Source organism: Carassius gibelio, chromosome A15 (genome assembly GCF_023724105.1).
Source record: "Carassius gibelio isolate Cgi1373 ecotype wild population from Czech Republic chromosome A15, carGib1.2-hapl.c, whole genome shotgun sequence".
Lineage (NCBI taxonomy): Eukaryota > Metazoa > Chordata > Actinopteri > Cypriniformes > Cyprinidae > Carassius > Carassius gibelio.
The window spans coordinates 16,503,696-16,522,544 of NC_068385.1; the positions used below are offsets into that span (position 1 = coordinate 16,503,696).

The 18,849-nt window shown below is 35.1% G+C and overlaps 1 protein-coding gene across 1 annotated transcript in view; it reads right to left on the minus strand.

The window, feature by feature from the left end:
• Nucleotides 1–10,412: 10,412 nt before the first annotated feature.
• Nucleotides 10,413–18,849, minus strand: part of LOC128029371 (nectin-3-like protein) — a 38,905-nt gene continuing 30,468 nt past the window's right edge. The window contains exons 4-6 of the mRNA XM_052617129.1: nt 16,901–17,018; nt 16,592–16,743; nt 10,413–14,018 (exon numbers count right to left, since the gene is read on the minus strand). Coding sequence (XP_052473089.1) covers nt 13,342–14,018; nt 16,592–16,743; nt 16,901–17,018 — 947 coding nt within the window. The 3' untranslated portion in view covers nt 10,413–13,341. The remainder of the gene's footprint in view (nt 14,019–16,591; nt 16,744–16,900; nt 17,019–18,849) is intronic.

Genomic DNA, 18,849 nt, shown 5'->3' on the forward strand with positions numbered 1-18,849 from the left:
GAATGGATGTCACTGCTTGGGAAACTACAATTAAACTGTTGACTCATCGGTTGAAGGGGTACTGAGGTTTCAACAACATTTTTCACTCATTCACTAAACAGTGAAAAAGTAGTTTCAGTCCACGGCAGACACTTCGATTGAGGTTTCTCAGTTTCCTACTGCAAATAGTAGGTGGCAGGAGCGTTTGCCGTCTGTTCTGTTGAGATTTACGAGTAACTGTGACTTGCTAAGAGTATTACTGTGCACTAAAACATGATGGCAACTGACATGTTCACTCGTAGACACACAGACACAAATCATCACACATTTACACCACAAAATGACAGTTATCAAGGTAAACAGGAAGACTTTGAGCCAAACGCCAGCCTCAGTGCTGGGTTCCTGTTAGTCAATGTAAAAATCTCCTTTAAAGGCAATCAGTGGAGCTTGTGCAAAACAGACCAACTGTATTAATACGTTTTTCATTTTCTGATGTTTTCATATCATTGTTCGGAGTTTCATTAGATTGGCCTCTAATGATGCTGTATCATTGTCACACCTTGTAGTTGGGAATGACTGTAATACAATTGCAATACTGTAGCTATCACTTCTCAGAATCAAAGAGAATTGCATTCACAAGAATTGCTTTTTGGGATTTATTGTTTATCGATACAGAGTCCGCAGATGCTGCCTATGCTGTGATTCACTTGGATGAACTGCAAATAAACAGCTCACAAATATAAAATAAAAATCTTTAGCACATAACAAAAGAGTGTAAAAAGGTTACAATAGAAACCTGTAAGTTAGCTCACCATATACAGTAAAAAATTATATTTAGCAAGAAAAAAAACTAACGTTTTTTTTAAGTAAAATCTATGAATAATGGAAGCTTGTTTCAGCCATGGAATAAAAAAAAAGATACTTGTGACTTTTTATGTCACAATTTGGACTTTTTTCTCAGAATTCTCAGAATTATGTCAGGTTATAAACTTCTTGCAAGTTATATTTTTTTCCCTCTAATTTCTTTAAGTTTACATCTCACAATCCTGTTTTTGTTTCTGCCACAGAATAATAATAATAAAAAAAAATTGCACATTTTTTATTTCACATTTTTGACCTTTTTTTCACTTGTAACTGCAAATTGCTGTCTATTATAAATAAATATACATATATATATAAAATAATTTCAAAGGATGCTTACATAGAAACATCTAATACTGATGACATTGATAACAGATGGCAGATGATTTGATGTCCATGCCACGTTTCTGAGAGGAAGCCAAACTTTCGCCCACCAGTCCTGGCGAGCCGTGCACCACTCACTGTCTCTGTGAAAAACCAGCAACCCAGGCAGCTTTTCCATGCCAACAAACACTGATGTCCCAACACTGGGGAGTCCACATTTCCTCCAGCCATGTCCACTCGATTCCAGATGGATAAAATCAATAAATCATACATTACAGAAGTAAAATGGGCTGCACATTCATGCTAACGTTGATTATTAAAGAAATAAAATAAAAATCATATAAATTGTAAAAAGATGAAAGTCCAGTTCTGATGAAAGTATTGCATGCTGAGTAAACGAGCTTATGAAGATTGGGAACAGAATGCTATTAATTAAGTGTAAAGTAATTACAATTACATCTCCTTTCATGCGTTATTTCTTCAAGCTGACGCAACAGAAACTCCACACGCAACCTGTGAATGAGAGTGTAATTTGCTGAGTGTGGAGGCACCACATTGGAGGGAATAATCAATACATTTCTTGAAGTCGAATTTTGCATAAATGCTCACTTCAGTGTGCTATATTTAATGCCCTGAGTCAGAACTCCACCTGACTGGCCAACCAGGTATCATGTATTTTTACGATGCCATTAAAACTTTATGTTTTTTATTGTTTTCAGCAATAGATCTAATCATTTGCAAAATGTGTATTTTATGAGCACTTAATCAAACTAGTGTCACTTTAAGAGGGAAATTTTGAAGCAAGAGAATATAAAAGAAACGTCAGTGTTCATGCAGTCATCAGTCATGCATCAGTGCCAGACACAACCCATGACTGCCATCTAAGGGTAAAAACTCAGAGGCAGATGTTCATTAGGCAGACTTAGAAAAATGCATTAAATTTACTTTTTAATAGGACACACATGTTTTAATCATTTTAATATGTAGCTGTAAATTGGAAAAAAAGCAAGAAAATAGAGAAACAACATAAATTATATATAAATGTCATTGACAATTCTAAAGTTACAAATAATTATAGCAAATATTTAACTGTTGGTGACATGATTTTCTAAAAATATAAAAATGAACTAGCAAATAATTAAACAAATACAATTCAATAAATGTTTATATTTTATGTTATTCATTTTAAAAGTATAAATGCAGACACACACACACTTATAATACTTGCATATACACACATAAACTTCAATTAGGGAGATAGGATATAATATATAGAATAATAAATCTAAAGAAATTAATGCTGAAAAATATTTATATGTTTTTATGTTTAGATTTTTTTAAAGTAAATAAACACACACACACACACACACACACACACGCACACACATGAGGTGTAATGAGCAGTGTGTCTAGAATGAAGAAACAGATGAATTCTTTACATCTCATCCGCTCAAATTCTAATAAATACATGCATGAATAAATGCAAACCAAAATAAAATCTCCTTAAACCTGTATTTCTAATGGCAGCTGTCTCTGTGCTGATCTGACATGGTTCAAACTGGCATCTGTCACACTTGCTGTTCATTTGCATTACTGATAATGATAACCGGTCAAACAAATAACCATAGCTTCAAAAAGTTGAACCCAATGATTTAATTTCTCTACAGCACATTTTTTTGTTAAAATCCAAAATATTGTCCCCTTTCAAGTCACAGCAGTAGCTGAAGTCCTCTTAAATGGGTAGTAGATCAGATCATGTATATTTATTGTTCGTTGAATCACACGGCTTATGTGGCTCATCTAAAATATTTAGTAACTTGCTTGTCCAGCAGCTGCTTTATGGTGTCCAACAGCTAAACCTACAAGGAACAAGATGCCATTCTTCTACATCTGACATTTCACTACTAATAGTTTTCAGGGCTGGAATTTTGGATCAGTAAAACAGTCCAACTGGAGCCAGACATGATGCCAGGCTTTTTTATTGCATTCTGGCATTACAAAAGCAGGGAGAAATGAAACTGCATTGTCACGGCTTCCAGAGCCTTTATGCCCATTGACCAAGTGACATAAATGCATGAGCCCTTTAGGTATCACTGCCACTGGAGAATTTAATAACATGAATGGACGCACGGGCAACACGGGAACAGAGGAGAATGCACATAGCTGTCCGAAGGCCTTCTGTTACTCAGACACCAGAGGAGCCACTAGCAAGACAAAACTAAGTGATGGCAACATATTACTCTGTGATTCACAGTCAGTGGGGTTACAAATATAAGAAGGTCTTGCAGTCTCTCAGGCTATTTAATTACTTGGTTGTGTGAGGGGGGAAATATACTTCACACAAGTAGCTTATATCTCGGAGATACCACGGTACTTAATAGCACGACTGAGTTACATTCAAATGTCTGCCATTAAACTAGATGTGTTATTATTCAAGTTGCTATAAACATACTGATTATATAACTTCACTTGCTCAGCAAGACACTTATCAAATGGTTGGTAATGATGGTAGTTGAAAGTATGGAGGCAAATTTCCGCCACTGAATAAAAATGAAAAAGGTAATTACGAGATATACACTTTTTCTCGCAATGGCGAGTTTATGTCTCACAATTAAGATTTTTATAACTTGCAATTGCAAGTTTATGTCTTGTAGCTCTGACATTATAAGTAGAAATTGTGTTTATTTCATGCAACTTTGACTTTATTTCTCAGAATTGCGAGTTTATGTCTTGCAATTTAAACTTTAAAACACACTGTTGCAACTTTGTATCCTGCAATTCTGACTTTTCCTTTTTCTCCCAGTCTCCAAGTTTATTTTCTCCCAGTCTCCCAGTTTATCTCTCACAATTCTGAGAAAAAAAGAGACAAAACTGACCATAAGCAAGTAGTTGCAAATGTTGTGTTCCTGTGGCTCAGTGGCAGTGCATTATGTTAGCAGTGCAAACGGTCATGGGTTCAATTCCTAGGGAACACACATACTGATAAACAATGTAGATCCTGAATGACCTGTAAGTTGCTTTGGATTAAAGTGTCTCATAAATGTAAATTTACTTAATAGTAACCATGTAAATGCGTTCTGATTACTTAGGCCTAAAAAGGTTTGCTTTGCTTTGTTTTGTTGTTCTGTCTTTCCACTGATTAGAATTGTATTTTTCATTGTTTGCATGCTGAGTTTAATATCATTCTACAAACAAAGTGCACTTTCCAACATCAAACACAGTGCTGCTTGCATCGGCCATTAGACAAATTAAAACATAAGCCGATGATAAACAGACTATTTCGACAGTAAAATTCAATTGCTCCTGCATTTTGCTGTAAAATATTTAGCCACTGCATCTTTGGCCAAATGATGCTAGCTTATACAATGCAAGACAAAACGTTTTTTTATATTTTTCTTTGAGTAATTTATGGGGTTATGATGTGTACAGAATTTCAATAACTTTTAATCAATGGAACCTCAAAAACATTGGCCAACTAATAGCATTACATAAAGAGTATGAAACTATTTTCCCCTCAATGTGGTATTGATTAGAAAACTGCAACAGGAGCCCAGAGGAGAAATGACACTGAAGAAAACAGAGCAGGCCAAGGTTAAGAGGTGTACGTGAATACTTCTTTTATCGACTCTTCAGCTCTTTTCTTCTCCGTCTCCTCCACAGTTCATCTTTCTTCCTGTGGAATTTTACCTGGCACAGATGCATGGTAGAGTCAATTAAGTCAATTTAGACTTATTTATTATATGCTTTAATGGCTTTTTGGGGTGTAACCATGGATGAAGTCAACTCTGAGGTCTGAATTTGCTTTCTAACAATTTCTTCTTCTCATTAGGTTTCTTGACAATGTGATTAAAAATCTAGGCAATGTGCTGCACAAGTCTTCATTGCTCATTACAGGGAGAGTCTATTTTACTTCATCTAGTGCAGAGGCCAGCGTCTGACCGTCACAGCATGAATGCAGCACAGGCCGATGTTAAGTCCCTGTAATTAGGGCTTCAAGCTGCTTGCCTTTAATGGCTTTTAAAGGCTGCCTGTTCCCCTCACATTCGGTCATAAGCAATTTATTAGACTCTTGCTATTGTAAAAATGTATTTTGTGGTGAACCAGTTTTAAAAATATAGCGAAACCCTTTTAAAACTTGGATGCCCTAATCACTGGTCTCCTCAGCTTTCATGAAAAGAATCAAGAAGTAACAGCAATTAATCAAAACAAATGACTGCAGCAAGACCTTGACCTTTTATTTTTATTTTTTACTGAACAGCTGCTATCTTGCTTTTAATCACCAAAACTGCATGTTTACAATAAAAACAGCAATATTGTCAGATTGTATTAAGATTTTAATATAACTGTTTTCGACTTAAATATATATTTTAGATTTTTTTTTATCAATGTTTGAATTTTCAGTCATTACATCATATCACCAAAACTGCATTAACAATAAATAAATAAATAAATATAACACAAAATAGTAAAAACAGCAGTACTGTGAAATGTTACAATTGTTTTCTATTTAGATGTGTTTTAAAATTTCATTTAATCCTCTTTCGGCAAAGCTGAATTTTCAGGAGCCATTTTTTTTCTTCCCACGTGATCCTTCAGAAATCATTCTCATATCCTGATTTGATATTCAAGAAACATTGTTTTTTCTCTAAACGTTGATTCTCTGATAAAAAAAATATATATAAATGATGAAAAACCTAATTCTTGTGTAACATTATACATGTATTTTCTTTCACTTTTAATCAATTTAATGCATTTTTAAATAAAAGTATTAATTGCATTTCAAAAATAAATCCTAAATCCTTCTAATATTCAAAAATGCAGTTATAGATTAGCAGCAGTCTGTGAAATATGGACTAAAATGTATAATCAGTTTCTATAAGTCTCAACGTGGCAAGAACTAAAGACGCTTTAAGAAACTGAAAATCAGTAGCAGCAGATGTTGATGGATGATTTAATGATGGAGGCAGTGTTGACGATCGACCATGTGCACACACACTATTAATACACTCACATATATTCTAATTATACAGTCCCTGAACCCACATAGTGTTCATTCTGCGACTGAAATCCTCAGTTTTTTCTTGTGTGTTTACTGTCCACCTGTCAGCAGCACAGCAGCTGGGACAAACACATCAAAATGCCTCAGCGACACAAAGAATCAGTTGCAGTAAGTGCCTCACTGGCCAAAGAAACATTACGAGAGAAGCAGAGGCACATTGTATTACAATCAATAGACTTTGACTCGAAAAAGAAATCATTAAAGAAGCCAAAAGCCCAGAACTTAAGGAATCGGGGGTTGTATATTGTTTCAAAGGATTTGAGTTCATGTAGGATTATATCTGCTCCGGCACTAAAAACACTGTGAGGTTGTTTCTCTGTCAGTTTTCAGTGAAATTGTTGCCCACCCAAACTGTTCACAGGGCTTACATGCCACGATCCCAACTAGAGCCCAGGTCACGAGAGCAGCTTTAAATCACACGTTCTCATTAGCAAAACCACAAACTACTGAACTGTATTTTTAGGTGCTGGTTCTCAACAGATCCCAAGACTAGTCAAATGTTTGGAGCCAGTGTGAGCAAGTCATGTGAGGTTACTCATGAATCCAAATCCTTATATATAAAAATAACACACACACACACACACATATATATGTACTGTACATGTGCGTGTGTTTGTGCTACTTTATACCAAACTTCTTGTAGTATATCGTCATTGGATCGATACATTGTGATTGTATTCAGTACAAAGGTTACGGTAAACACAGCTGCTAAAACTTTACTCTGGATTTACCAAGTTTAACAAGTTTCTCAGCGTGCAGTTGGCTGCTGTTTCTCTGTCAGTGAAGGAACTCTAAGCAACAAACAGTCGCGGGAGTTATTTGGTAAATATTGGAGAGGTCTGTCCTGCTCAATGACCTGTCCTCATTCACAGAGCGCAGCAAGCCAAGTTTCTATGGAGACTGCATTTTACTGCTGATGTAAGAAGCCTCTTTAAACCCCCCACATTCTCACATTTACCTCCAGAGTCACTCATATTATCAGACGTGAAGCACTGAGCCACAGGGAACACTTGTTCTAGAAGTAGATTGGAACTCTTTTCATTTTCCCAACCAGAATCACGTAAGGCATTCTTTCCACAGGACCCCACGTTGTGTTTTAATTCTCCCCAACTCTCTCACCCTCTGAAGCATTTCATTACTTCCAAATCCATGAGCGCAGACAATTTGTGTGTTCTGCTGTGTCAGTTGTGGCCTTTGATGCTTGCGTTGTGTTCATTAGCAACAATGGTCATTTTTTTCTAGGATGAACAAGAATGAGAGTAGCCTGCTCTATAACATTTCAGTCCAGGCGTCTGGAACCCAGTGGGAGTCCCAGTTTCTGACCTGAGAACAACTGAACAACACTTAGATAATTACAGGACTGCATGGAGAGCAACACCCTGATATAAAACGTTGTTACCCATTCTTTGAGTAGAGATACAGTGAGGCCCGAAAGTTTGAGACCAAGTTCTAGGATTCATAATCTGATTCTAGAGATTAGTTTTGAGGGTTTGAAACTCAAGATTAGTTTTTAGATTGTGAGAAAATATATTTCACTATTATGTTACTATGTTAACAATGTAATTTTTTTTTTCTTGTAAGTCAGATTTCCTGCTTCTGCACTGATTTTCTGCACTGATTATAACTAATGCAGTTCTTTAAAATGCAACATATATAAATGCACTGAATTAATAACTGTACTATCATATATTATAATAAAGGAGTACAATATATTTAATATCAAAATATACATTAAATTATATATATATATATATATATATATATATATATATATATATATATATATATATATATATATATATATATATATATATATATATATATATATAATTTAATGTATATTTTGTATTTTATATATATATAAGATTGGATGAGATTGGTATATATTAAATACAAAATATACTATATATATATATATATATATATATATATATATATATATATATATATATATATATATATATATATATATATATGTTGTATAAGTACATTGAACTGAACTTGAAAGATTACTAAATAAAAAAATTATAAAATAAAATAAAATTGTTATATTAACTGTACATTTTTTGTGTGTGGATCAGATTTCCTGCATTATTATTATTATTATTATTATTAATTGTGTTTATTATGATTATTACAATTTAAAAAGAAAAACTTTTTATACAGTGTTGTACCAGAAAACGTTTTTTAAGCATTTTTAGATATTTATACTATAAAAGTAAAAAAAAAAAAAAAAAAAACTAATTTAATTCATTAAAAAGTATTTTTCAATGCTGTCAGTAAAGCAAAAGGGGGTTACAAATACTAAGGCGTTCTGAAATTATTCTTCTTATTGCTGATAACGATTTTACAGTACATAAAAATACAAAACTTAAGCTTCTTTTTTAAACTAGTGTTATCTGAATTTTGCTCAACACCTCTGTACAGTTGGAAAAGACATGTATTCCAAAGCCATTTGCTAAGTATCAAACATGCAGAGGAGGTGATGCTAATGAAGACAGCTGAAGTTAGAGAAGCAAGGAGGAGGTAACTTGAGGCCAGCAGCAGAGTGATATTTATACTCAAACTGGACAAACGTGCTGCTGAAAGCATGATGGATGAGATTGGGGCCACTGCGGTGAAACAACACGACAACACAAAAGCTGTCCCGCCGCAGAGAAGACACTACAACCACTTGAGTGTTGAAAGCACAACATGAGGGGTGACCGAGGGTCTGCTTGCCCGCCGGAGCTTTCCCTGGAAAACCTTGGAAGCTGCTGATCAGCCACAAGGATGAATTTGATGTCAACGTTAAGTTTCAATTACGTTATTCCAAATAGGTCACTTAGGATGAAAGTGTCTCTTAAATTTCAAGCAAAAAATATCGGAGAAGGCTACTGGAATAAGACCAAAGCTTCCGGGGTCTTGTTTTCTTTTCTTTTTTCACAATGATGCAGGATCCGTCAACAGCAGGGAGAAATCCTCCAGACTGTCCCGGTGGTGCAGATCCAGAGCTGACCTTGTGTGAGGGTTGTGTCTATGTTTTGGTGTGGTTGGTCAATACAGAGAAGAATAGACAGCATGATGCATCAGGGCAGTGCTGATGTGATCGATTACCTCTCATTGCCAGAAATCTATTTTCCCTCCCAGTGATGGAGAGGGTGCTGAGTTGGTCCTAATGGAGGGTGACGTGTCGGGTCAGTAGCCAGTTATCACAGGTGTGAAGCCTCCTTTCACATGGGGCCTTTGGGGACGTGGTTTTCGGGTTCCTTTTTGTGGCGAAGCTCAGTTTTTGAATCTAATCAGGTCCCACGAATTGGAACTTTGCAATACAGGAAAAGATCTTTTTATTTTGTTGGTATCCCAAAACACAAATACCCTTAATCCTTATAGAAGTATAACATTCTGCTGACACAACTCGATGACAAAAAAAGCACATAGTTGGTATCTCTATCAGCTCTATCTGGTTATTGACAGTACTTGAAGATTAATAGTAGGGATGTAGTTTGCCCAATATGGAGATTCTGTCCTCATTTACTCCGTCTTAAAATGCTTCAGAGCTAACTTTATTGTCTGCTAAGCACAAAATGAGTCCAAACTGCTGTTTTCCATCCTGCAGAAGTGACAAGAAGCTGTCAAACTCCAAACCAAAAAGCACTCTTACCATAACATAAAGATAGTTTAGTTGTCTGTATTTCAAATCTGAAAGCTGAGTCCATACGATAGCTTTGTGTGAGGAACAGTCTGTTTTTGCAAAAATGACTTCCATAAAACAAAATAAATTTATTCTGCCACTCTGCTTAAAAAAGAAAAAAAAAATGTATATATATATATATATATATATATATATATATATATATATATATATATATATATAGATAGATATATATAGATATATATATATATATATATATTTTAATTATATTTTATTTATTATGTTATTTTTCTTTTACATCAATTTTTTCTTAAATATAAACATATATTATTTTACTGTTTAAACTATGGGAATACTGAAGAGAAATGTCACTGAATAGTAAAATAATAAATAACTGATGCTTTTATGGAACAGAAGTATTTAACTTTACAACTGTCAATTTTCACAGTCCTGTAACTTCATTAAATTAGTACATTGAAAATGCCTTCAAGGGTCATATGTTTAACAAAAAAATATATTTTCTGAATGAAGTGAGACTGTAACCTTAACATGTTCGAAAAGACCTTTTTTATTATAAACAGAAGGCATCAAAAACAAAACAACAATCTGTCCCTCATTTCCAAAATGATTTACAGGTCATCAACATTTGTGTAACTCTATTATGTACAAAATAATCTTTCAAACTCCTGAGAACTAAATATATATATATAAAAATGAACATGAGAAGATAAAAAGCACATTAACTAAGCGTGAACATTCTCTGCTTAATGTTCTGGCCTCATATAAAAATATGTTTATTCCATAGACAAGTATCTCCTGCCAGAATATGTACAAAAATAAAACAACATAAAAACATACACCGCAACTGGCACCGTCACACTTGCAAGTGCTTCTGCTGTAAATTTCCAGTGAGTTTGCACCATTGCCTGGGATTTGAACTTGCAACAAGTGTCATCTTGTTAAACATCCAGAAATCCAGAAAATACAGTAATAACAGGAACACAAATAACACTTTGGGAATACAGAACAGAAAAGTGTGTCACTGAATGGTGAAAGAATAAATATCTGATGCTTTGATGTACAGCCAAAGGCACTATGCTTATTCAAAATGGAAGAAATGTAGTATTTAACGTTTTAACCAAGTAAAAAAAAAAAATAGAAATAATAATAATAAAGAAAAAAAAATATTCACCTTTCTGGGTGAAATTGGGAATAGGGAATAAAAGTAAAATATACCAAGGTAAAAATACACTGTAAAGTTCAGTTAGAACTTCAGTTGAACTAATTTTCAATGCAACAATGAACATAAAATGTTGAGTTCTGTCCTCCACATTCTTTTACAGTGAGGTAAACTCTTTTTTTAACATGATTCAAGACTTTCTGTCCAATAATTAGTGATACAAATAACTGCCCAGTTAAGATCCAGATGAGAAGCAGCCCAATCCATTGAACAAAAAAAGATTTCTGTCTTGAAAACTCAAAACAGACTTCCGCAGCTGAAGCAACATCGCCGCTGATTTATGAACAACGAACCCAAGCATTAGCGACTACCGGATCTTTTTCGATAGGCATGTAACGTGTGACCATCGAGACTAATGGAGAAAAACAACCTCGCGTGCTTGTGAACAGATGCTCGGCACAATTCAGAGACGGAATGGAGCTAGGCCTGTTTTCAAGAGGGCAGAAAATATTCATTACAAAGTTTGATCTTTGAGGTGAAGCATGCTAGAGGAAGCCCATGCGGCACACGTCTGATGCTCGCCGGACAGTTTATTCTGGGAAATCTGAAGCTCTCGACACAGGGATGGGAGTGTGTGAGTAGCAAGGGTGGAGAGGTGGAGAGAAAAAAAGAAATCAGCATAAAATTAAAAGGAGTGAACTGAATTGGCAAAGGCCATATGGCTTCGGTAAAACCATTGGTGCAGAATGTGGTCTTTTTGATCTGTTGCGAGCGTCAACCCCCCAACAGCCTTATGACAGGTCCTCAGAAGAACCACATAAAACTCTTCTTCTATTGCTCTCTAACTTATCCATTAATGAAAAAGACACTGTGTGATGAAATGCATCAAAATATAGACCAGCTGGGTCATATTTATGTACATTTATGTATTTATGTGTTCATATTTAATACAATTTAGCTGAAAAGGAAAAATTGCATAAACTTAATGCCACTGGCCATTTTTTTTTATTGTTTTTAACATAAACCTAAAAATATACTTATAATGATATTAATGATAATAATACAAAAAATCTTTTCCAAGGAATACCAGATGTAAATCTTTAAATATTCTTAGCGATATTGCAATATTCAGTTTCTTTATTTCAAAATCTTATTAAAAGATATTATTATTAATATTTAAATGTATTAAAAACATTAAGCTGGGAAAGTAAAATTAGCACAGTACATCTTGAATTAAGTTTATTTTTATTATTCGACTGGCAATTTTAACAAAACTTTTACAAACACTTAACGTACATTTTTAATATTCTTTATGAAGAAAAGTTTTGCTTTCTCATGAAAATGTATCTTTTTTTTAAATATAGTAGCATTTAAAATATGGTACAATTTCTTGAGAATACATAATATTAAATGTATTAAATATATTAAGTAAACTTTTTAAATGATTTAATTATGTTTATTTTTCTTACCCTGCTGTTGTTTATTTATTATTTTAAACATAACATTATTAGTAGTATTATTTTATTTGTATTTATTTTTTTAAATAACAAGCATTATTTTTATGCTTAAAATAATAATAATGATAATAATTATAATAAATACAAGAACCTTCATCCATGGAACACTGAAGTATGCTATCTCATGCAATTTTTGCTTCTCAAAAAATATCTTCAAGATATTTCTATTATTTATCATAATATGATATTAATATATTCTAATAGATTAAGATATTTATTCCTCAAAAACAAAATATAAATACTCATTTAAAAAGAAAAGAAAAAAAATCTGTGCAATAAAAACGTATGACTCAAGACTTTCGAAATTAGTTCATGTGTCTTCATGTGAAAATAAAGTGATGTTTTGCTCCTACACTGGAGAAGTCATATGTATATATTTAATAAAAATAAAAATAAATTGAGAGGAAGGAACCAAGAATACCCTGCACCTGGTTTTAAAGCTGACAGTCATGTGCAATGTGGTAACTGAAATACGCACACAGTGTAGCTTAAATTTAGCAGACATGTTTTCTTTGTGTAAATCCACCCTGTGATCATAAACCATGTAAACCTCCCCCTTTACATCCTTCAGTGGCAGCGGTCCACTGAACGAAAACCATCCAGAACATATCTGCAGTAAATTACAGCCGTTTGCTATGTGTAAAACGTGAGGATGAAATCGTAAACCAAGCATGAAGAATACACAAAATACATTTATAACATACACTTTATCTCACTCTGCGGAGTTAAATAACACTTTCTCGCTCATTTTAAATTATTGTTGTCCAGTTAAAGTTCCCCAGTCTTTTTAAACATACCATTCCCTGCGTGAAATCACAGATCCATCGACGTGAGACACGTAGTCCCTGTCCGTGCCGTTGTCGTAGCACTCGTCCTGCAGGTAAGGGGAGCCGTTGTGTAGCGGCGGCCCGCTGGGGTTCACGTTATGATGGTTGTGTTGGTCGGAGTAATACGAGCTCTCTCTCTGAAGGCTGAGATTGTCTTCCCAGCCCTCCATGTCTTTGTGGTCAGTGGAGTAATCGGGATAGATAATGTCTCCTTCGGGAATGGGCTTCAAGTCTTGGCTGCCGTTGCCCGAGTCGTCGCCGTAAACGTCCTGAAGCTCATGGGGTTGAAGGACGTCCATTTGTGACTCTTTTTGCATGTCGGATGGGCCGATGTACTGTTTGGTGTAGTAGTCTCCTCTGAATGTCCGGCGTTGTCGCATGTAGAAAGCCCCCACCAGCGCCATCAGCAACACTAGGATCAGGATCCCGCCAACAGCACCACCCAGGATAGTGCCCAGGCCGCTGTCCGGCGGAGAGGCCCGAGTCGGGGCGGTGAAGTGGGCATGTTGGTTGATGGGAGCTGTGATGGTTGAGCTGGTGTCAGGCAGGATGGACTTGCTGCTGGAGCTGGTGCTGGTGCTGGTGCTGGTGCTGGTGCTGGAGCTGGTGCTGGTGGCTGCGGTGGTTGGTGGCGGCTCTGAAAGGGCGAGATATTGGCAAATATTAAAATATAGGCAAACAGGTATATAATTAAAGACAAGTTGTGATGTAAATTTACCGATATTAATATGCTGGTTGGTCTTGATAATCTGATATTAAAATCAATACTTTTAAAACAAAATCAGTTTTACTCTAAAATGAGCATAACACTAAACTAAAACCAATGGAATTCAAATAAAATATAAAACACTTTAGTTTATCTCATTGTGTAAAATAACTAAAAACTGAAGAAAAAAAAACTATATAAAATAAAATAATCATCTGAAAACTATATAGACATATGAAAAACTAACAAAAATGTAAATTACTTAAATGATAGTAAACCTTAAATTAAACAGAAAAAATTAAAAACAAATCCAAAATATGAATAAAAACTATAACAATATCTCAATGATTCTAAAATAAACCTGGAATTAATTTTTTTTTTCTCAAACACCACTGGGAACAATTTTCTTGATTTAAACGTATACCTAAAAAATTCAAAGAAATTAATTTAAATCAAATCAATAAATAAAAATATATACCAATTCTGGTCCGTACTGACAAGCTGATATTTTGTCTCAATAATAATCAGAATTTTTTTTTTTTTTTTTTTACATTAAAGCACTTTTCACAGTACACATTGTTTCAAAGCGGTTTTAAAGAAAATCTTGATATATACCTATCCATTATCATTTTATATAAAGAACCAGCTAATAATATATGTACAGTTTGTGAAAAAAAAAAATCAGGCACTTTTGCTTTATAGTATATATTGCTTAAGTGTACTGTATGTATGCGGATAAAGATATAGAACTGCACAATTCTACACACACAAACACACAGAGATATTATATTGACAGATATTGTACCAATAATTTTGTCCCAAAATCAACTAAAACAACAACAACAACAAAAAGCCTTCAGCAGATACTGTGAGGGCCAAGGAAAAATAATGTTTAGAGGCAAGTGGTTTTTAAAAGGTTATTACTCAAGATAATAGGACAGAACTTGAAATGACCAACAGGAAAAACTAAATCTTGCTGATGTAACAGCAGGTTCAGGCACCAAAGAGCACAATTCTTTGAATTTGGAGGCCTGTGAAGACAGTAAGAATGAACAAGTCTTCACGACTGGCACTTCACTCTTTTTAAGGGACATTAAACAGAGAAAGGATGTTAAAACTTTTGGTTAGTATAAAATAACTATTTGGTGTAACCATTTCCTGTAGGGGACGTCAACTTGGGACAACGTTTTCCATCCATGCTTGTGCACCACTAAAGTCCAAAAACTGCCAACATATTTGGATTATGATTTGACCGCAGAGCTACATGATAAAGGTTCCTCATGTTTTGCCTCCTGGGAAAGAGCCAAACATGTGGTCAAAAGCACAGTGGCAAAGAGCTGGTTGAATTGAAACTGCTGCGAGTTTTGTCCAACCTTATTTGCGTCACTGCAGAAAACTCGCAGGCCAAGTGTCAAGCATTTGGCACATTCATCCAGCTTTCAGAAAGAGCTTCTGTTAACAGTATCTTCAACAAGAGATTCAGGAATTCACATATTCAGTCACAGGAAGCACTCAATGATACACAAAAATGTCAAACACAAGAAAACATCCTGTGAGTTTTGTCAGGGTTTTCCAGGCTGTTCCAAATATATTATAATAGGTTATAATAAATCTAAGTTGGTGGACAAAGTGGAAGAAATCATTAATAGACCGCAGCAGGGATGATGTATTTTTGTAGGTCATCCTGGAAGTTCACATCACCCTGGTGTCCTCAACTAAAGGCCAATAGTATTTTTATATTTACCTCTGGATTATTCCAAGGAAAATGAGCTCTGTGTCCGACAAACTTTTTGTTCATCAAGATAAACTCAACATAAAAAAATGAATTTTCAAGGCTAAACACAGAAGTAAAAGCATGACTTCAACGTCAGCACCATTATACTTAAGAAAGGTGGAAAGTTTGAGTTAGAATAGTTCGCAAGAGTGCAAGTATGAACACAATGAGGCTGTAAAAGTGGACTAATAAATAGATGAGTTTTCCTGTTAAGTATAATGACAATTCATGGCCCAGAAAACCTCTGTAGTCCCATTAGCAAGTGCCTTTTAAAAGCCAGTTGCAGAATAAAACATGAAAATAGCTTGCGTTAACCACAGACCTTATTTTAGGCATTTAACCAAAAAAAAAACATTGATTTTGAAACCATGCAACCAAGTCCAAGATTGCTTTTGCTTTCGCATTTTAGGACTTGTTCTTTCAGCACTCCATAAATCAATGAAATCATAAATGGTTCATTTTACTCAGGATATTTGTGTGTTAACTCAACAAGTTAACAGCAAATTCGGTAACAGTTGAGTCGATTCTCTGGTGCACTATGGAGAACTAGAGAGTTATGCCTCATTGCCTCACTTGAGTAAATGACTGTGTGCATAAGTGCGAATGGTGTCTGTTTCAAGAGGGTAGAGAGAATGTCAGGACACCATTTATCACTCAAACTTCAGCCCCCTATGGAGAAAACATCATCACTGGTATCTGTGGACCTGAAAGGTTACGAGAAACTTCTCACCTTGTACCAAGAAGCGTACATCCTTAAAGCTCTGCCCGACATCGTTCTGTACTTCACACCTGTATTGTCCGGAGTCGCTCGGCTCTAAAGGACGAGTAAACAGCAGGCTGCCATTAGATGTGTCCAAACCTGCAGGCATTGGTGCGTCCAGTCTGGGGAGTGACGAAAGACACGATTATCAGTTTCGAGCTTGCTGACAACGAGTTTTGCTGCAGGACGTCACTTTGAATTCTACTGCACCATTGACTTGACCTGGCCAATAAGATTAGAAGTACAGTAGTAAACTTTAGTGTAGATGAGTGTACAGACCTGGTCCAGAGGAACAAGAGAGCAGGTGGGTTGGCACTGGCTCGACAGTCCAGCTGTACATCTTTTTGTCCCACGTACCACACGTCCTGCAGGCCTATCACCATAACCTCTGGAACAACTGTGACATAATATAAATCACTGTTGCATGAAGGCAGAACATGATTCGCCTTGCTATAATCATTTATAGAACTTAGCAAAACATAAACCCTTTCCTCTGTTGCACAGAACACAAAAGAGGATATTTTGTAGAATTGGGAATTAAGAAATATATCACACAATCAATTTGATTTTGTTTCACAAGTACTTGGTTCGATTTTAATTCATCTGAATATATATCAGATACAGTACAAATATATATTCAGTATCACTTAACTAATGTTGTTTAACATACAGGGAATCTCTAGTTGGCACATTACTATAATATTAAAGGTTAAGCATGTTCAAATTCAAATGTTATTCATTTTTAGATATTATAATGAACACTGTAAATTGTGGCAACATGCGGCAGTCTAAAATAGTCCCCAGCTAGTTTGTGTAGTTGCAGCAATAGCTTTGGACTATTTTCAGGAGCTGTGTAATATCACTGCATCTGCTGCACCCATGGTACGGCAGTTCCTTGATTATTACACCGGAATGAAAGTATAGTTCCTAGCCACATCGAGCTAGAAAATTGCAACTTTTCATTTTCCATCAGTTTTAGTACACAATGTAACTACAGTTTAAATAGGAAAAATATAGAAACTCTTTGGTCATTTTTGAGCGAGATGCTAACAGTCTAATCAGATTCAATGATCTATGCTAAGCTAAGCTAAAAGTGCTACCTGCCAGACCCGGAGATCGGCTGAATGGATTCAAAAACGGTAAAACTTTACTGTTTAACTCTAGGGGAGTTAGGAAAATTAGCCTGTTTTTTTTTTTTTTAAAGTGGAGTGTTCCTTTAAGAAGTGATACTGATTCGTCAAAATGAAAACGATTTTGTTAAAGGTCCGTGCTGCTCTTTCCTATACAATGAAAATTACTTGAAATTGGAGCTGACAAGTTTAACCAACACTATCTCACGAGCAGTTCGTGGCTAATTCGTATGAATTCTTACAACCTTGTGCGATTTTGTACGACCTCACTTTTTGTCTAGACCCCAGTGGTGTGTAGGTTTAGAGGCGTGGTTAAGTGTAGGTCATTCATACAAATTTGTATGAATTGCGCAACTCATAAAATACATACAATTTAGCACAAATCGTATGAATTTGTACCATCTCATTCGTACATTATTCGAATTCGAATTAGTCACCTCTTAATATATGTATGAATTGCCATGAGATCAGGCTGGTTTAACATTTTATCAACCCATATGATAGCTTCGAGGAAGATTTTAGATTGTTGTCATTTTGTGTTCCACGACAGAGAAAGTCATACAGGGTTGAAACAGCAAAGTTGAGTGTAGGATTGTAGAGGCACATTTCTTTTGGGTGAACTATCTCTCTAATCCATATAAATGCTACTTTGGAAGCTGACTTTGTGTAGTCCTCTGTAATTGTTTTTTTAAGCAATGAAACTATAAATTATTTTAATAAGACATTAAATCTGAGCGTGCCATTATTCTCACGCTCTGGATGTGAGTCCTAGAAACAGCCAGGGGAGATGTGATTGGCTCACTCAATTACACAGAAACCTCAGGATGCCGAGGCTTAGCTGTGGCTGAGAAAATAAACATATGTGTGATATGGAAAGAAGATTCAGGAGCGAAACACAGAGCCTTGAGATTCAACCCCAGCAGTCAATATAACAACAGTGTGATCGAATTCTTATCAACATTGCCAGTGTTCTGCTTTCTTATTGAACAATGCAAACCACAGTTGCCACTTTCAACACTACACTGTAAATATTATTATTTGTTTTTTTTGTAAAATATATAAACATTATTAAAACTTAAATTAATTTACTGCAGAAAA